At 41.6% G+C, this 21,140-nt stretch overlaps 1 protein-coding gene across 2 annotated transcripts in view; it reads right to left on the bottom strand.

Annotated features, from left to right (window-relative positions):
- Nucleotides 1-21,140, bottom strand: part of rims1a (regulating synaptic membrane exocytosis 1a) — a gene marked incomplete at both ends in the record, with an annotated part of 103,493 nt that overhangs the window by 21,119 nt on the left and 61,234 nt on the right. The window contains 15 exons of one of the 2 annotated variants that reach the window (XM_080450312.1): nucleotides 802-891; nucleotides 1,812-1,889; nucleotides 5,030-5,089; nucleotides 5,682-5,783; nucleotides 7,547-7,715; nucleotides 9,720-9,776; nucleotides 10,206-10,359; nucleotides 10,496-10,667; nucleotides 11,699-11,829; nucleotides 11,940-12,055; nucleotides 13,135-13,181; nucleotides 15,843-15,860; nucleotides 17,478-17,601; nucleotides 18,563-18,662; nucleotides 18,963-19,076. In XM_080450312.1, the coding sequence (XP_080306438.1) occupies nucleotides 802-891; nucleotides 1,812-1,889; nucleotides 5,030-5,089; nucleotides 5,682-5,783; nucleotides 7,547-7,715; nucleotides 9,720-9,776; nucleotides 10,206-10,359; nucleotides 10,496-10,667; nucleotides 11,699-11,829; nucleotides 11,940-12,055; nucleotides 13,135-13,181; nucleotides 15,843-15,860; nucleotides 17,478-17,601; nucleotides 18,563-18,662; nucleotides 18,963-19,076 (1,532 nt within the window). Of the gene's footprint in view, nucleotides 1-801; nucleotides 892-1,222; nucleotides 1,343-1,811; nucleotides 1,890-5,029; nucleotides 5,090-5,681; nucleotides 5,784-7,546; nucleotides 7,716-9,719; nucleotides 9,777-10,205; nucleotides 10,360-10,495; nucleotides 10,668-11,698; nucleotides 11,830-11,939; nucleotides 12,056-13,134; nucleotides 13,182-15,842; nucleotides 15,861-17,477; nucleotides 17,602-18,562; nucleotides 18,663-18,962; nucleotides 19,077-21,140 lie in introns of both variants that reach the window. The other variant, XM_080450311.1, reaches the window with a different exon arrangement.

Genomic DNA, 21,140 nt, shown 5'->3' with positions numbered 1-21,140 from the left:
CTGTGACCAATTAACAAGCATACAATCTTCCTCACGCTATCCTTCCTGTCCCTGTTTGTTCACAGTACACACAGAGTACTCTCATTTTCTGATTATTGTGAATTATTCTACGACTTTTGGAGTAGCTTTAAATTCTATGAAAGAAAACTGCAACTATTCTGCGTCGATAGCTACAAGAGTACAATAAATACAATAGTAAGATACCATATACTCCGGTGTAATGAGTGCAAGGTATGAAGGTACGAAAAATAATTATACCGCCAAAGCCTAGGGTAAAGCAAGGTTATTATTTTCTGCAACATTTGTTGAGGTGCATCAGATTTGTCAGCATCATCGCTTTTAACACTCCAACAACTCCACCTCAGGTGGTGGAGCTTTTAAATGTGCAGATGTCAAGCAGGGCGCGGGGAGCATGACCATTTGGTTTTGTGGAATGCAGAGCTCAGGCACGACTGCGTAAAAGAACCATGAACAAGGCTTAAACAACAGACAGGGTGAGGAGTGTTGGGCACAGCTTGGCTAAGATCTGGGTGAGGCTGCGAGGGTAAGGAAGGGACTAGGCTGTAGCTTGTACAAGACTAGAGAGAACAGTGGACACTGCAAGTTCTCTATAGGAACAGTGACAGACCAGAAAGGAAGGAAATATAAGCAACTACAAGGTGAGAATGACAAACTGACAATGAGGAATAAGATAGAGGAGAAGAAAAGAGGGCAGGGAACTAAAGGATGACAGGGAAGCTAAAGGAACACAGGGGAAAAAATAACTGAGAGGGTGGAGTCGATGGGGCACAGGGCTGGTACCTTTCAGACCGTGGTGAGGGGGCATGATTGTCTGGAGTCAGACAGTTGATGCTAGCGCTCCTAACCCTGTCCAGAGAAGGCTGCAGATCACTAGTCACCACCAGAGTACAACATGCCATCCAATGCAGGAAGAGAGAAGAGGAGGAGAGAGGAAGAGAAGAGGTAACAGGAGGAAAGGACAGAACCAAACACAAAGAGAAAACAATGGACAAAAAAAAAGAAAAGTTAGTTCGACAACAGAACCGTGGTTGGTTGGTTGGCATGGAGATGGGATTGTCGGGTTGCCACGGAGATGGCTTTGTTATGGAAACCTTGTCGTTGTCGTGTCCTTGGTCTAGGAACTTTTCTGATGACATAATGACCTACAACAAGGCTTTTGAACTCAAAATGGGCTGTAGGAGTGTGTGTGTGTGTGTCTTACCTAACCGCAATCTCGTCTGTGAATCCGGGAATGCGGTGGTGTGTGATGGATGGACGAGTTGCCGTGGCAACGCTTGACCCCACAGCAACACTCGTCTTTCGACGTGCAGGCAGGGTGGAGCTATGCCACGACAACAACAAAAACAAAAAGCATGCAAAACTAAAGGAAAAGGGTTTCAAGCTATTTGTTGCTGTAATACTCACATAAAGAGACTGGTCCATAGGATTGGGGATCAAATAATAAAAGTGCATGTGGGTGTGCATGTGTGCATCAATGAGACGCGGGTCGGCTGAAGCCTGATTTATCAGCTGTTTAGCGACAGCTAAGGGAGGTTAAGTGTCTTGCTCAGGGAGACTGCGGCATGTACACAGGGCGAGTCCAGTATGATAATATAGTATATGTTAAGTCATTCACTGTGCATGGATGCATGGAGGCTATGTGTATGTGTGTGCAACTGTGTGCATCTCCATTTTCACATATTTCTGTATGTATCAAATGCAATACTTAGTGTACGTACAGTATGTGTTCATTTTAATTGACACTTTTTTTGCTGTGTACTTGTCTGATGACTGTCTCGAACTGGACTTACCTGTAAGTGACCTTGCCGGTGGCATTAAATAAGAGGGGCATCTTAGGTGGCAGTGTGCCACTGTGCCTAGTAGACCTCCTGACATCCACGTGGGTTGTGTGACAATGAGTGTGTGTTTTTGCATACATGCCAGATGATAGAACAATACAGAGGTAGAAAAATGCAAGCAAGGTGAGATGAGGGGGAAAAATAAGAACGCAAGAGTTGTAATCACTAGAATAACATTCCTGCATGGGAAAAAAATGTGTGAACTGGAAAGTATATTGGGACTTATCAAGCTCATTTTGGGACATATAAAATCAATATATCATGCAGCTATGTTCACATCTTTGGCAGTACTATTTGCTTCATAAGTTCCTACGCTTGAATTGTTATCTTGTCGTATTTTAAACAAATCAAGCCTCAGTTTAAGTGATGATTTATTTTTATTTTTTAAGCGATTATTTCTTCAACAGATGCTGTGCTTCTGGAAATGAGGATAATTAATTGATACTTGAGTGAGGTTACTGGACTGAAAATGTCTTGAGATGGAGCCCACTGGTTAAGTAGCTCACAGATTTGTGAGGTACTGTTTGGCGGCAGCCCCAAGGGAGTGCCAGGGGGCAATTGGAAAGGAGAGAAAATGGAAAAGAAAAAAACATTCATAAAAAAAAAAATATATATATTTTTTTTAATTCATAAGATTATAGTTCCAGTTTAACCTCTTTCAACCTGCTGTCAATATTTTGGGCATGTCATTATTGTAAAAAAAAATGCTCATGTTTTTTTAAATAGCAGATCTACATGCTCACAAAGCTTCACAACACGACGCGTTGTGGGCCAGCAGATAGTCTTTTTTTTTAAGCCATTTTGCAAATTGGGGGGGGGGGGGGCAGACAGAATCTATGGGGTTCCTGTCCTGGTAAAGTTTGGGAACCCCTGCTGTAGATGACAGATTAGAGCCTCGACCACATAATCACAACGTCACCTGTTTGGTTGTCAGTCTGCTCTTTGTTTCCCATCTATCCTCTCTAGATACAAAATAAATCATCTTCACAAAAAGGTCTTGAGATAGGAGTGATATGTCTGATTACAGGATGTTTGTTTTTTCTTACATTATAACTAGGGCTGTCAATAGGATTATTAAACACTTGAAAAATGCGGTACATTTTGAAAAGATAAGAAAATTATGATTTATTTTTTTATTAATTGTTATTAACTATGTAAAATAATGTCATAAATCACGATTGAAACATTTAATCATTTGACAACACTAATTATAACAGATTAACTTTAGTGCCCGCATGCCAGAGTGTAGAAGCACACCAGGTTCTCAACACTACCGACACTCTTAAAAATATCAGTCAACTTTTTCAACACATCTTCAGTCTAGTCAGGGTCAGCATTACTTATCGTTTGATTTGTTCCTAAAAACATAGCCACAACATAGGAAATGCTCTCCTCTCCTGCAGATAATATACTACTATAATTATCACACAGTAAAATCCAGAATAATAAAATCTTTATTTCAGAGTTAAACTAACTGTCCAGATTTGACTGGGCAGTAACAAAGATGTGATAATCATTAAGGTCTGATAATGGAGCCGATGTTACATTTTTAGCTTTTTTTATGGCATGCTTATCCAGCACAGTTTACAACGAAAGAGCAGGCTTGGGGTTCATTCAGCTTCTTGCTCAAGGACACTTTGTCAGCCAGGGCACACAGCAGGGACTATTCACCTGTTTCCTAGGCTTTCCACTTCCTGTGTGTTTTCCACTTCCTGTCGATTTGATCCAATGAAATCCAATGAAACTGGTCAGATGACTAATGATATCCAATGAAATCCGACAGGAAGTGGAAAACACACAGCCTAGGAAACAGGTGAATACAAGTCTATTAACTAACTGCCTTTAAAACATGGTGTTCACAGCGGCCAACAGTAAGCTGTCCCTTACTGGAGACGGGAGTGTGGGTGAAAAACTGACATTTTTTTCCAAGAGTGTAACTAACTTACCTTTTTGAGGGAGTGTTAGATCAAAGGGTTATGTGGCACTGGTGCGGACATGATTACAGGTGGTAAGAGCATTTTGCTTTAACCTCCCCTGTCTGCCCAAGTAATGGAATGCAGGGTACACTAAAAACGTTTGAGACTCAATTTAACTCGATTTGACAGGAGAGCCACAAACACTTCTTTGAGAGAGTTATGTTTTTCTATTTGTAATCTTTGTGACATTTGGAGTGGCTTTGAAGATGGGAAGCCACAGTTTGCCACTGTTGTATGAAAAGTTTGGGGCATGGAAACGTGGACATTAAAAAAGGCATGGTGCTGTAGTGCCCTCCAGTGGTTTTAGGAAGGATGGCAGGACTCAGCGACTCAACTCATTAAAACCACCATTGAGTGTGATGGATAAAACGTCTGGCTTGTGTTTATCGAACGTAATGGTGCCAGTATATAGGTGGACACAATTTCTTAATTTCAGACTTTCTCTGTCTAATTCTCACACACACACACACACACACACGCACACGCACACGCACACGCACACGCACACGCACACGCACACGCACACACTCTCTAAGGCAGGGGTCCTCAACAGGCGGACCGCGGTCCATGACCGGACCGCGGGACACCTCTCTGCGGACCCTGGGAAAATTATTCTTTTTTTTTTAACCCTAAAACTGAAATAAAGTAACCAAAAACGGGTGGAAATGTACCCGAATCCGCCGAAATCCGCGAAAAATGTGCGTGTGCGGACCCTAGCCTGATTCAAAAACGTATTTGTGGACCTTCAAGTTTTGTTGTTGAGGACCCCTGCTCTAAGGGTTCCTCCATATAGACACCTCTACATATCTCTGAACGGAGGTTAAAATATTAAACCAGGCTTGATGACGATGAATTTGATCAAAGAGAGATGACATATGATCAGATGGTGATCATATTACGGCCATAACGTGTCACAGAAGGCAGAGTGTATGCAGGTTCACAGTCCAACCAAACAATTGACAAATTATAAAGAATAAGGAGGGGTCTAGTTAGTGAAATTAATTTGGTTGGAACTTGGCCATGCATGACACACGACTGCACAGTAAAATCCAGTCTGTTAACTCAATTCAGAGTTAAATTAACGTGCCGGATTAAGCTGTGTTGACACCGTTTAGTCAAAACAAACTACACACACACACACACACACATATAAAACAAATGTACAGTCACCAATGTCGTGAGTGGCTGGTTTACCTGGTGTGTAGGCACTCAGCACTTTTGCCCCGCATTGATTGGTGGATCATGATGACCTCACTGTGGGTTACCATGGGGATGGGTGACACATGAGGAAAATCAACAACGGAGGCGAGGACCAGAGGACAGGAAGAGAAGGTGAACAGGAGAGAGAAGCCACTGCTGTACTAATAGCTTGTACACACACACACACTCACACACACACACACACGCACGCATGCACACATGCACACATGCACACACACACACACACACACACACACACACACACACACACACACACACACACGCACGCACGCACGCACATGCGTGTGCAAACACACACGCACACACACAAGTTAAGGGGTAGTAATGGGGGACTAGCAAGGGGGAAGTAATGAATAAAGTGAATAATTCGATTCTTGACTGAACAAATTTGTCACTCACTGAATCACATGGGCACATTTTGCCTACAAGCCTTCTGCTGTTCAACACATTGTCATGTTCTCTGCCCCACACACACACACACACACACACACACACACACAGATACTAACTACAACACAAACTGGCAACAGCTCAGACAACTCCTGGAGACGGAATGAATGAGAGTTAGATACAGTACTGTATAAGCAGTGTGCACATGCGCACACACATGCACACCCACACACACCTGTCGTCCAGGTACTCCTCTTGCTGAGGACCTCTGGTGGCGTGGTGGTAACGGGTCGGAGAGCGCGAACGACGGCTTTGAGGAATCTCGTCGTCTAGACTCCTGCAAGTCAGACAGAGAGTGAGAGAGATAATCAGACAGACAGACAGACAAACAATCAGAGGTGAAAGATGAACCCTCCCAGATCCGTTAAAGGTTCCATTTTTACACTCTGAGTTAAATGAACACTCAGGACTACGCTGTTAAAGGAAACACTCAGACAGACTGTTGGCTGTGTGCTGGAGTTAGTGAAATGCGTAATTTATACTTGGTCGCACTTTGTAGATTGGCTATTTTCGGTGCGCGACACTGGTGTGCAAAAAGTATAAATCAGGCTACAGCAATGCAGGCAGCACTAGCTGTTCTGCACCCCAGCAGGCCAAGCAAACGCAGCCAACACACTGCCATTTCAGCAGTACTTTCTGTCTCTGGAGATAGAAAGAAATAACCCACACTCTCTGTTGAGTAAACCTCAAATATCTTGTGCAGCATTGATATTTGAAAATTATGGCACAGTTAAATATTCGAAGATTATTCAACATTTTTCTTCTTAACTTATAATACCTCAAAACCCATACTGGCTCACCTCAAATCAGTGTTGAGCACATTTTCTCTCTCACACTTTTTTTTGTGTGAGGTACCTTTATGTACTTTTCACTTTGTTTTGTTTCTCCTTTTTATTGTTGTACTTTCTGTGTGAACTATAGGCGACACGTTCGCATATTCAGTTCACATTGTCTCTCGATGTTTTTGCTTTGTTTTAGTTTTAGTTAGTTTTTTTTTAAGGAGAGAAATCATCTCCTTCCTCTTCTATTATTTTAGGGAACTCTCAGGTGTTTGATCCCAGCACAGCAGGGAGTAGACTTGCATGTGTGTCCGGAGGCAGGTGACCTAACCGTTACACCACAAACAGTTGTTGCTATTTCAGTTTTTGTTTTATCATTAGCTGTTCTTTTTATGGGAGAGTATGTCCCTGAAAGAGATTTGAATAAATACCTTTTTCCAGCCTTAAATCGTTCTCACTTAAAGGGATAGGGTCATTTTGACCATATGAAAACAATTAAAATTATGCCAGCCTTATCTATTAAAAAATCCAGCGATTGTAGTTATACAGTGCAGAAACTTATACTATATGTATTGTTATATATATATTTTCCGGTGTGAACGCACTACCTACAAAGAATACAGTTTGAATTAATATACTGTACACTAAACTCTACTTCAGTATATACAGAGTAACTTTAGTGGATCATTGTTACTTCCAATTCCCTGTGTTCAAGCTCACTAGTGGTGACACTGACATATGCATAGGGTCATTTGATAATCAGATCCATATCCTGTGCACACTAGGGGTGTGCCGATACACTAATTTCACGAAACGATACGATACGATATTGGGCTCACAACTTCGATACGATTTCGATACGATACGATACGCACTTTTTTATTATGAAAATATATGGGGGAGAAAAAAAGCAAATGCAAACAAATAATTCTGTTTTTGCATTATTCAGACATGCAAACTTAGTAGCTTTTCAGCTACAGTAGCCGTTTTGAATCCAAATAGGGCAATAGTGTGACACCTGACCCAACAACATGTTGTCACCCTTTTCACCTCGGGCTGTTTGCATGCCTGATTATTATTATTGTAAAAAGAAAAAAAAGAAAAAAAAACATTTTTTATTTTCTTTTCAAAACTATTTTTTTTCCCAAAACGATACATATCGTCACGAAAACGTATCGCGATATATCGCGGGACGATATATCGGCACACCCCTAGTGCACACATAGTGAACAATGACGTTCAACTTTTCTCCACACGGTACCTCTGTGCGGGGACTTTGGAAGGCCGTGAGCGGGTGCGTTCCTCCTGCTCCTCTCGATGCGGGGACACGGAGCGCGAGCGGAGGTTCTGGCTGGGCGTCCTCTGCTGCTCGGGGACCTCAAGGGTGGAGGCGGGCTCTCGCTGCCTCTCCCGACCGCGCCCGTCTGCTGCTGTGCACCAAACAAATGCACATGTACCACACATACATGCACACACGCACACACACACACACAAAAACAAAGGCACAGAGTGTGCACACACAGTGACGGACACGCACACATACAGAGAAAAAACGACAAAATGTTTGTAATTATACAACTTGCAGTAGAAAGAAATTACCATTGAAGAAGTCCCACTTTTTACATGTTTGCAGCACTTTGATTTCACCCGTTTGCTCAATCTTTTGGTACTAATGCAGAAAAGCTGCAGGCCAAGGGAACACCTTGCATGACTACCGTATTAATGCCGTAGTGGTACAGGGTAAAGGGACTTCTTTAATGCGTACACTACAAGATCCTGAGTGTCAATTGAGTGTAGTTAAATTGACATCGATTTTGCAGTGTAGTATAAACTATAGTATACATTTACAGGATATAGATGCAAGCACAATAACTACCACTCTGTTATAGTTGGAGCTGTAGTACAGATATGAGACATGAGTCGAGTCTCTTATCGTGGCAGATGAATCAGGAGATGCCATGCCAAAGTTTCAGTTTGCCAAAACACAACACCAAACCCCAAACTATAGTCGCATGTGAACAAATAATTGTCCAGGCACAGAGAAACATTTTGTATTGTAAAAATAAATACCCAAATTGACTTAATTAATTTGTGGTCTTTGTGTGAAAACTGGAAAATGCTATGCGACTAAGGATAAATATGACTTTGTTCTTTCATGTCATTACCGAGACAAGGACCCCTTTGAAACTCACAGTTGGGGCAAAGGAGGGGGCTTAGTGTTGATTTGGAAAGTGACATCAAGATTATCCATCATTAATATATCATGCAAAGGAAATTAAAAGGTAATCTGTTAGAATAATGGTTCGTATTTTCCATTCTTGTCTTACAGTCTCACTCTTTAAGTCAGACCCTCAAACATTGTGTAAATACTGCAGACACACACAAAGAAAAATGGCAACGTCACAGTTATCGTTGTACAAAAAGAAAAACGACGGTGGTTAGCTGGTTGTTAAACCAAGCAAACGCCTCCCCAAATGACATGGAGTTGAGGTGTGTGTTGGAGACTTCTTCTTCTCCAAGTTCATTGTTCTACGGGTATGCGTGGCAGAACAATGCCTCATGGGAACACGGCTCCAAGGCATGGAGCCTGAACTACGACCTACTAGGCCGACAGTACCCATGATGATGAATGCCCTGCAACACACCAGTGTGTCCCACTTGTAACGTTATTTGTAGAGGCAGACTGACTAGTCATACAGGCCCACCCAGGTTTTTTTAAAGGAACATTGACTAAGAAGAATCATGGTATACTTGACAGTACTGCCGCCCATTTTCAAAAGAATGCTTTTATCAAAGTTATGTTATTGTTGGACTTTAATGCATTAGAAAGTTCTGATTAATTAGAAATTAGTCCCTAAAGAAATGTAAAGCGAACTTCAAGTGTTCATGACATCTTAGCGGCAGACATTCGCAACAAGAATAGTGTTTATAGAAGTTGTTAAAAAACACATTATGTGGAAAAGTTCTTATGAAACAATTGTATTATGAAAAATATTCTATTATATATATCATTATCATATATAAGAAATAACTAGTTTAATTGTAAAAGTTACCCTGTATGCCTTTATGTATTTAGGTGAGGTTTTAGATTTCCAATGAACAGGTTTATGCAGTATTATGTACACAAACTGTACAGACAGACGAACTGAGCCTAATTCTCTCAATCCAATACATAGTACAATGTATTGTGTAAACCAAAGGCCATCACAGTAGAACTGAACATAATTCAGTTTAAGTTTCATTGTTTGAAATAAATTAGTTAACATTTTCTCACATTTTGTTTTGTTTAAGTTTTGTTTTGTTTTAAGTCCAGGTAAACCATACAGCCTTGGGAATGCCTGCTTATCTTTCACACCCCAACCTGCCATCTACCACCACTACAAATAACTGAGACTGATGTGGGAACACTGTGTGTGCGCGATACCCTAACCCACCTTTACACACTACTGTTGAACCCTCATCAAACTCAGGGTCTGTTACACGCTGAGAACCTACACAACCATAGACACACAGTACACACATAATTATAGACACACAGAGTACACACACATATGGAATACATACAGTATTCAGACAGCTTTTGTATCGACATGTACCTGTACACACACACACACCTGGACAAAGAAAAGACTATAATGTACATGTACGATCATACAGGGGATTGTTTCACACACACACACACACACACACACACACACACACACACACACACACACACACACACACACACACACACACACACACACACACACACACACACACACACACACACACACACACACACACACACACACACACACACACACACACGTATAAGGAATACAAAGACAGAAATGTTCACTCACATGTGATTCCATAAAATAATCACCCATTTACATTGCACACACAAACACATACAATGTGTACCCCCCCAGACTTACGTTGTAGCTTCTTGCTGGGGGTCTCGGTGTGCGTGTGTCTGCGGGCCAGGAATGGGGATGGTCTGGGCAGGGGGATGGAGGACACGTCGTGTGTCTGCAGGGGGTACCAGTGGGGCTGGTCGTCTAACAGCGCCGTCTCCAACTCTATCAGGACCTGACATAAGACAAGCCACGCTAAGATTGTGTACGTGTGTGGGCGCATACGATACGCATGCTTATGTTCATGTGTGTGTGTGTGTGTGTGTGTGTGTGTGTGTGTGTGTGTGTGTGTGTGTGTGTTTGTTGGTTACCTCTCCCATGAAGCTGCTGTCCTCCTCTGGTAGTCTGGACTGGTCCCAGACCGTCAGCTCCAGCATGTGGTTCCTGAAGTCCCTGCGGTGGATGTGTGGGTAGACGAAGGTTTGGTTCCACTTGGGTTCTCCCGTCTTCTTCACCGTTTTGGTTCTCCGCTTGCTCTTATCGCTGTGTGGGACACAGGCATGCATGCACGCATGAGTACAGAGACACACACACATGTATTGTTGCTCTGTATTGTTGATGCTTCTTGTTTTTCTTTTAGCCTTGTATTGCTTTACACAACAGTACTTTTTATTTTCCTTACTCTTTACCTGTACCTTTGTAACCTTAACACTACCACCGCCAGGCCCGTAGCCTACGGGCCGATAAATCCAACCGTAAAGCGCCGATCCCGTAGCCTACGGGCTGTGGTGCTTTTTCCTTTTTTTTCGAAAAAAAAAACCTTTTTTCAATTTTCTATACGGCACATTTCATTGTAACACCACCGGAAACGGAATTATTCGGGATCACGTTTTGCTGATCCCGTCGGCCTCCATTCTAAAGCGCACACTAAAACGCCATTTTCTTCGATTGTAGTTTTTCTCCTCGCTGATCACTGTTTAACATAAACCGTTCTAACTACAACATGGCGGCTCCGTTTGACACGTGGTTTTCACTGGTAGACGCAGGGAGATCTCCGCGATGTATACAAACAGTGCACAGCTCAATCTTAAGGATTTTAACGAGGTCTATGGCGACGTGAAAAAAACAAAAAACAACAATAAACGTTGGCACTGGTGAGTACATTATGAGATTAACCTCTGGCGGTCAATGTGTTAACTGCTGTGCCGCCTCTGGGCGACTGAATTTCCCCAAGGGATAATAAAAGGTATCTATCCACACACACACACAAGTCCAGTTCCATAATAAATTGGCTCAGTTCATCAAGCCATTTAAACATCAAAGCAGTTCAGATACTTCAATGAAAATAGTCCAATTTGGAGTATCCCTGTTTTTCAACAAAGCACATCTACACAAGCTCACAACGCGTCGAGATACGGCGCGCACGTGCACACACACACACACACACACACACACACACACACACACACACACACACACACACACACACACACACACACACACACACACACACACACACACACACACACACACACAGTATGTATACAGTATATTTAGCAGTGTGTTTGCTGTACCTCCGGTCAGGAAGGAAGTACATTTTCACGTAGGGGTTTCTGGGCCGGCCGTCCATTCGAGGAGGAAGCTCCGTCCCCTGCATTACGTTGACGATCAGCTGGTGACCCACTTTATCATACCACAGCTTAACCTGGAGGGCAGAAACACACACACACACGTACGTACTGTTGTACATTCTGTATATGAAAACAGATTAATGCAGACACACCACAGTACGGTAGTACATACACATACACTCACAGAGAGTTGTCCAGGCATGAGTTGCGGTGCATCTCGCAGCATTCCAGGACTGGACGGAGACAGGACAGATATGGACGGTCTTTCCATCTTCTGGGACTCAAAAGAACTGGAACCTGCTGCCAGAGCCACAGTACACACACGCACGCACACATACATGAGAAGTTCAAAGGAGTAGGCTAGCGAACACATAGATTTGTAATTCAAGACTAGTCAGTCAAGATGTGTGGCTTGTTAGATGTGAGGTGTTGATCTTTGCTTCGTCAATTAAAGCAGATCATTGTGTGTGTGTGTGTGTGTGTGTGTGTGTGTGTGTGTGTGTGTGTGTGTGTGTGTGTGTGTGTGTGTGTGTGTGTGTGTGTGTGTGTGTGTGTGTGTGTGTGTGTGTGTGTGTGTGCGTGCAGTCCTGTGTGTTAACATGAATAGTTTCTGACTGGTTATTTGAATGGTTATATTTACTTTTGTTTCTCGAGTTAATGTATTGGGTCAGATTTTGATGATGTTAATTATTACTAGTATATATACATTCTTTGTTTGTACTTGATTGGGTTTTAGACTAGTGTCTATTTTAGAAAAGCCTCCTGTGGACAGGTGTTGAAAACTAGCACTCGTGCCATATAAGCAATGCATCTGGTTCGACCAATGTGATTGTGATGTCTATGTCAAATAAATAAACATAAAACATAACAAAAACAGAGCGAGAGCACAACTCATACGAAACTAGACAATAAAAGAATCACAGATAAGTGAGAGAAGATGTGAATACACAGTTATAGAGAGTGGACGAATGGAAGGGAGGATGATGCAGAGAGACAAAAAGAAAGAGTGACAGAGAGATAAACAGACAATGACACACAAAAAGAAAAAAGAAACGGACACACATACCCACAAATAAACAGACTGACAAACAGAGATAAGGACGAACAGGCGGACGGGCGGACAGACATACAGAAACACACATACACAGACTAACAGACAGAGATTAACAGACAGAAATAAGGAGGGACAGAGACAGTCAGACAGACATTTTGACAGAAATAAGGACAGGGAGACAGACAGACAAAGAAACCAGACAAAAGTATAGACACAAAACAGAGAGAGACGCATACTGTACGCCCACAAAAAAAACAGACAGACAACATTAACTACAGTAAATAAATCATAAAAAACAGAGAGGCAATTCAGAGGAGATACGTACTAGATTCTAGAGGGGGGTGGGATGTGTCTGGTATTCTTGGGATATCACTGGAAAGACAAACAGTAGAGACAACCTGTCAATAACTCTGATATCTGACCGGACCAAATCTGAGTATGCGTACTGTTCCAGAGCATTAATTTCACTCTGAGATTGTAAAACATTTCATGTTAAATTAACACAAATAACATAACTTAACTCTGAGAAGTGTAAACATTTACTTGTAAGGGTCAATTCTTACACTCTCAGAGTTAAATTAACACTGAAATCTAACTGCATATAAATGCACAGGCACGCATGCATTACAGATGTATTAGCTAGGGACCTCTACAGTTAGATAAAGGTTATTGCAATTGAAGGTTATTTTGACTTTCAGGTCAAAATATGGTTTAGGCTAAACGTCATGAGAAAGTACACAGTAAAATCATCAGTGTTCATTTATACATTTGTGACTCTGAGAGTGTACAAATCTAAATGGATCCTTGCGGGTCTATTTGGTTACACTTGTACACTCTCAGCTTTAAATTAACACTTGAGGATTTTACAGTGTAGAGAGATGATAGAGGAACTGAGCTGTTATGAATGCAGTGTTTTCCAGAGGTTGTGGTCCCTATGGTGTTCCAGCGCAGTTTTACACAGTTCCATTACAAAACGCACTTGCCAAAACCGAACTCTCTTAAGCCTGATTCATACTTTGTCGTAAGACAGTGTTGCCTGCTCAAAATAGCCGGTCTGCACGCTTATAAATGGCTATTTTCTGCGACTTTGTTGTTGTTGCACAGAAGGCTGAGGTTCTCATTTATATTTTGCATCTCATGTGTCGTTGTTTGGCCCATAAAGTATTTGATTGAGGAATAGCTGATCGCCCAGTAGTGGTCACATCCAGTTCAATAAGTTGTTGTCTTGCCACCACCACTTTAAATAACCCATAAATCACTGGAAAACACTGGAATCCGTTTTTTTCATAAGTTAAGTAGCTGTCAGCCATTCCTGCATGCCTCCCTGTCTAAGGTGTCAATGGTAAACCAACATGATCAAATGAATGGTAGGCAGCTCTTGAGCCCATTCCAAAAACAAAAAAAGAAATAATGAATAGACCGTTTTCACAAACATGGCCAATATACGTTCGTTTTCTCTTGGTAAAGAATGTTTTTTTTTCTCACCATTACCAACAATTTGAACCGCATGAAGCCTAGCATCCCTCTTTTGGCCATGTCATAATAGGCAAAGAGATTTGGTATAGAGGGAAAAGGGAAGGGACCAAGTAGTCTAGACCCATGGCAGACACCAGTCAAGAGAGTATGCAGGGTTTGAGTGGTTAAGAGGACAACTTTCTGCCACCACAGATTCTGTCTGTAAACATTTAGTGTTTCAATAAAGCAAAACATGGTACAGGTGGTTATTGACATACTGTATGTACATATTTCTTTATTTTCGTTGCTGTCCAGCAGAGACCAGCTAACTTTTTTTTCCATAAATCAGGGCCATTGAACACCCTTTACGTCTGTGTATTGATAAAAAAATTATTGAACCAATGAAAAGTATTAAAAAGCACTTCTGACAAAACCAGCTAACTCCATTGGATCCTCAAACTTTCTGCTAAACCAGCTAATTTCACCAAAGGGGGGTGGAGTTAGCTGGTTTAGCTGACTCCAGGCTCCACCCCCTTTTGACCTCAAACCTCATTGTGAGCTTGAAGATCCATTCAGCTGTTCTTATCAATGATGAACAAAACCTCCTAACTCCACTTTTGTTTTGTTTTTGTCATTTCCTGAAAAATTAACATTTTGGAGTTAGCTGGTTGCTGCCGGACAGCAGAGATACTTTTGTCATGACTGGACAATAAAAAGTGATTTGATCCAGGGTAACAAAATGGTAACTGTAGTTAAGGCTAATGGTAATCCTCTGGACTGCATATGTAAATGACAACAATGCTATATTGAAACACAAAACAAGTGAACACAGAATCTGAGGCAACAGAAAGTTGGCTTCTAAACAAAGCTGGTAACGGTATGGTAAATAAAAACATAAAATCTAGAAAGAAGAAAATTGAAGTAGGACTGCCACGTTTGTGAAAAGGTTTGTGTAAAACTAAATACTATTTGCTTAATGTTCAGTAGCCCATCCTCCCAACTTCAGCTCTAGTGTGTTTGGAAAAGTATCACTGAATGCACCTTTAGATTTAAGACATCAAATACTGTAGGAATAACACTTGGCCTCTCTTTGGATACAGGAGTCATTCACAGCAATGAGAAAGGACACAATTAAATCCTGTGTTAAACCTTGTTATTTTAACACGGAGGGTGAACAAATTGAACCAATCGGAACCTATGGGTCCATAATGGATTTGGTTTCATTAATAGAACCAAACAGACCCTATAGGTCCATAATGGATTTGGTTTCATTAATAAAACCAAACGGACCCCACCGGTCCATAATGGATTTGGTTTAATTTGTTCACACTCAGGTTTAAACACTCAAGATTTGACTGCGGATACATCTAAAACACAACAAAGAGTTAAAAAGCCTTTTGTTGATTTAGAAAAAGGGGATGCAAAATGACCATCTGTAGTCATTTTTCTAATCACAATTTGTCTTCCCATACGCACGTGTCAGAAAGACACAAGTCCCATGTTGTTGTGAATGAGAATGGAGTGTGAAGTATGGGAGGATTAGGGATTCCTAATGCAATGGGCTGTTTATTTACTTACTGATATTTTCTATACACCCTTCGCAAGTGTTTGGAGAGAAATTAATACGTTCAACTTTCTTTTTTCCCCTCATGAAGGAGCACATTAGATTAGAATGATCATATAGAGTAAACAGATGCTTGAGTAAAATAATGCATATTTTTTCATATGAAATCCTTTCTCATAATAAGGCGTTAAAAGGGAAACTTTGCCAATATTTAATGTTAATCCTATCGTTCTATTTCGAGGAGGACATGTGAAAATGTGATATAACACTTCACAAAATGTTCTGTGTCGAGAGCTTGCCCTGGAAAATCGCTGCCAGCCTACATAAAATGATACGTTCAATGGCCCCTTTTACACAGGCTGTTCAAGGCGAGAACGTTCCCCATCATTCCGCCTCGCTGTTCTGTATAAAAAGTACGGACACAGAAAGGGGGGGGGGTCATTGTTGTGCCACTTTTGAGTCGACAGTGGAGGTATAGTCACATAGCTGAATCTACGTCTGTGTAAAAGGGACAGCCGGTACAGCGGGACAGAGGTGTGATATCTAAGGTCCACGCACCTTTCTGCAGTGAACCGCTCCTTTTGTTAAATTTCTCATCGTTGCTATTTTCACAACCCAACCCACTGTCATTAAAGACAGACAGTTATGAATTGGCCTAAATTATTTGGCCTAATCTAAATGAACAATACAAAAAACTTTTGAGACATAGCTTTGCTTAAGTAATTAAAGTAAGTATTTCGGTATCGGTCTAGAACGAAGTTGTCTTTCAATGCACTAGACCCCCGGGAGATGGATTGCTGAGTTGGAGCGCAAGCCGTGATACTTATACGCTGGGTTTAAGGTGCCCAGGATCAAACCCAGGAACTTGAGGTCCAAAGGCAAGTGCTCTGCCGACTGAGCTATCCGTATTGGTGTAATAAATGCATAGGCTATCAAACTAAATGTATAGTCTACCTGTACCCGACAGCAAAAGCACACAGACACAGGCAGGTAAATGCACTTCTTTACAGCAGTGTGGCCCCAGTGTGTTGAGGCCTTGGCCAGAACAAAACATCTGACTAATCCCACAAAATGTTCTGTCTGAACTTTGTTTGGCTAGAACCTCTTAGAGAACTTTGTTCTGGCAGGCAAGTTCTTAATGACATAATTTAAAAAAAAAGAAAAAGTTCTGACATCAGTTGGACTTTGCTGCAGGTTTAACACTAGATGCTGACACTGTTGTATTCCATGTCACGCCTCTGATTCCAGGAACGCCGGACTATGTAAAAGTACACATGATCAAGGCTTCGCTTGGTTCAGTGTAAAAAAAAAAAGCAGGCAATAATGATGCATCTTCTTTATGCCACTATTGTGGGATCTCTGTATAAAAGTGACAAATGTTATGTAGGCTGGCAGCGATCAAGTGCAAGCTCTCGTCCCTTACCCAAGACACAGTAGGATTTACATTACATAGCGGTCACTCACACTATATCGCTTTTTAACTTCACTAAAAAGCAACACAAACAGCACATTGTTATATAATAGTCTACATACGGGAGCTCTGATATGAATATTGATTTAATTATAAAGGCCATATTGTTGTTGTTTTTTATCAAGATCTCCAGCCACAGGATGTGACAGTGCAGTATGTTAATCTTGTCTTGACTTACCCAATAGGTCTAGACACCACCAGTTCTACTTGAGGCTCTGACTGGGACTCCAGAATGATGTTGTAAACTTCTTTCATGGTTGCCCCTGGTAACAGTTTTCCGTTCCATTGTAAAACTTCGTCCCCTGAAAGAACATTTTCACTGATGAGCCATTAGTCTGTGTGAGTGTGTTTACGCACGTGCACATGTACGCGCGCGCGCGTGTGTGTGTGTGTGTGTGTGTGTGTGTGTGTGTGTGTGTGTGTGTGTGTGTGTGTGTGTGTGTGTGTGTGTGTGTGTGTGTGTGTGTGTGTGCATTTACTGTACTTGAGTACAATTTCAAGGTACCTTTACTATACTTGAGTATTTCCATTTCCTGATACTTCTACCCCACTACATCTCTGAAACAAATGTACTTTTCACTCCAAACTATAGTTACAAATGACTTTAATTAATTATTTAAAGGTAGGGTAAGTGATTTGCATTGGTTAAAATAAGTGTTAAATAGCTCATATTCTGATAGTACTCATTGCTATAGAGTGTTTGTTCAGTAAAAGGAGTCTCCATGTCTCTCCAGCTCTTTATTAAACAGAAAATGCATTTTCGTTTCAGTTTCAGTTTCATTTCCAATTTCATCCAATCAGGATAGAGAACTCAATCAGGATATAGATTAAACAAGTGAAATTGGAGGTGGTGACACAAAGAAATGAGCAGGCAAAATTGGAACTGGAACACTATACAAATTAAGCTTAAAAATGGGTACTTTCTCCTAATTGGCTGAGATTTTGACACCTACCGGAAAAAAGAGCTGGAGAGACAGAGACTCCTGTTACTGAACAAACACTCTATAGCAATGATTACTATCAGAATATAGTGTTTTAACCTTTTAACAAAATACTTTTGTTTTAACCAAAAAATATCACTTACCCTACCTTTAAATTATTATTACAAAACATACATTAACCAATTAAGTGTGTGTGTGTGTGTGTGTGTGTGTGTGTGTGTGTGTGTGTGTGTGTGTGTGTGTGTGTGTGTGTGTGTGTGTGTGTGTGTGTGTGTGTGTGTGTGTGTGTGTGTGTGTGTGTGTGCGCGCGTGCGTAGCCTACCTGCCCGTAGATGCCCCACCACATCAGCCAGGCTTCCTTTCTTGACTTTGGTGATGAAGGCCCCCAATCTGCCTGTCTCTGTTACCCTGCCACCAACCACCTAAGAGGCAGAGAGATGCTGGTTAATAGATGTGTTGATACATAAAACATTTATGAATATATTTAAAAAGCCTGCACTTCCTGATTAGTCGATTAATCAAAAAAGCGATCGATAGAATAATCTGCAAGGAAATAATCAATAGTTGCTGTCCTAGTCAGATCTGTGTATCAGTTGTACTATAACCAGCCAGTGTTTGTTTGTTTGTGTGAGCACTGTCTGGTATTACTCTGTCTCTGTCTATACTCACTATAACAACACAGATAAATAAATGTGTGCGTGCGTGTCCCAGGGTGCTCTGACCTTTAACCCCAGGAGTGCCCCGGCGTCTTTGGGCATGTTGGCGCTCCTCTTGCTGAGGGTGATGTGTCCAATCAGATGGTCCCCCTCTTTGGATGGCTGCCAGGTCACAGGATGCTGCAGCCGAAAGGAACGCACACAGCAGTCAAGAAAACACAAATCCAGCGGTACCGACGCACAATACACACAAACAGTGTATATGCGACTGTTGAACAAGGCCTGACCTGTGTGTGGACTACCATTCTATGTGAACCTGACAATGCGGTGATACGCTCTTGTACATACCGTGTCTAACCTCATGTACATACTGTACCTGCTGGTTTATGCTATGTGTATATATGTAGATATCTTTGACTTTTGTCTCTCCTTTTGTCTTTACTATTCAATTTTTTCCTGCTTGCTCTCCTTGTTCCCCCCTCTTCTTTTCTCTTTCTGAAAACAACAACAATGATGGCGCTTGCACAAAAATGTATTTCACACACTTCTTTACACCTGTAAACCTGTGATGTGGCAATTAACTCTTTAACTGCCAGAGTAAATGTGTAATAGTGTCACCCTAGTGCCAGCGAAAACCTTTTACCTACCTTCCAAAATCATGGAATATTTTTCGTGAACTCTGTCCGCACGGAGATCGTCTCATTACACGCACGCGGGAGTCTCTGAACTTTTTTTTATCCACGCGCAATAATCCATTGCACAGCTGTGGCCAGTTCAATGTGCCTTGTTTTGGCCGTAAAGCTAAGGAACGGAGATATAGGCATTTTCCCATAGGAAATAAACAGGAAGTAAACAAGCTGTTTTTTTTACTTCTGGGTCATCTGGCAGTGAAAGCATCATTCATAAGGTAGCCAACAGCGCCATCTGGTGGAAAACCACTAAAAAAGGCCCAACTCGCCTAACTCGTCCATGGCACTGTGGACCAAGTCCATGGCAATCAAAGAGTTAAGTTCATTCTGATTTAAAAAAATCAAACCATGAAAAATGGTCAGCACTAATGTCAAGTACACCCCGAGTCATAGTCAACAGGCTAAACATGCCATAACTTTAACAACTTAAATCCTATATACTTCAGTTTACCGGGTCCCCCAAGGGTCTATTCTTGGTCCTCTCCTTCTTTCTCTCTACACCAAATGTCTTTGACAACAATAGCCGATCTACAACGTGTCATGTTGCGTGAGCTTGTCCATCTGCTATTTTTTCAAATGTTCACCTAATATGACAGCCCCAAAATAGAGATCATCAATCAATCAATCTATAAATAAATGGTTTTCGGATTAATTATCTTCATTATTCCAGTGAAGAAATAAAACATGGGCCCAAGCCAGACGCTCAGGTGACCCCTCTCACTGGCTGGCCTCCAGGCAGCTACGCAACAAATGTACTGCGCTAGTGAGAAAAGCTAAATCTAATTATGTAGATTTACTTGGTAAAAGCTGTACTCACTCTAACCCCAAAAAGTTCTGGAAGACCATCAATTCCACCAGAAAGCAAAATTCCAGTGCCCTCCCCACTCATCTTAGTCTCGGAAATTATGTTTTAACAGATGAAAAAGAAATATGCACAGCTTTTAATAACCATTTTGCTGCTGCGGGCCACCTCTTTGACAATTTGCACATAAGCAATGCTGCTGCTACTGCTAGTGCTAGTGAAGAACTATCTTTTAGAGACTGCCTTTTCTTTGACATGATATTTCATCAAAACACACTCATTTTGGCGGAACACTCTCCCTCAGCGGCAGTCTTTGGTAGCCAGAAATACGTGGGTCCGACCGCTCCGAGGTCGCCGGATTTGACCCGGGGCGAGTGTGTTTTGGGGCAAGCGTTCTTGTATTCGTCTGACCGATTGATTTCATACTTGCCGTGTACATCACAGAGGACCCATGGTAGTGATGTGCCCAGTGGGAAGTGGCACTGTCTCTATCTGACTGTGTCCCTTTCATGCCCATATATGGAGATCTCTGTATTTGTCTGCCTGTGTCCATTTTATGCCCACAAATGGAGATATCCCTGATGTCATCAATATAACGTCATAGTACTGACTAGAGATGCGCGGATGGCCTCTCACGTCACCCGAATCCGCATGTACAAATTAATTATCCGCACGTTATCCACCCGCAATAATTATATTATCCAATTTAAATATCTGCATCCGCACCAACCGTTTTTCCCGTATGTCAAAATA

This window comes from Gymnoscopelus braueri (genome assembly GCF_963280865.1).
Source record: "Gymnoscopelus braueri genome assembly, chromosome: 14".
Taxonomy (NCBI): Eukaryota; Metazoa; Chordata; class Actinopteri; order Myctophiformes; family Myctophidae; genus Gymnoscopelus; species Gymnoscopelus braueri.
This window is presented reverse-complemented; position numbering and strand designations above follow the sequence as displayed.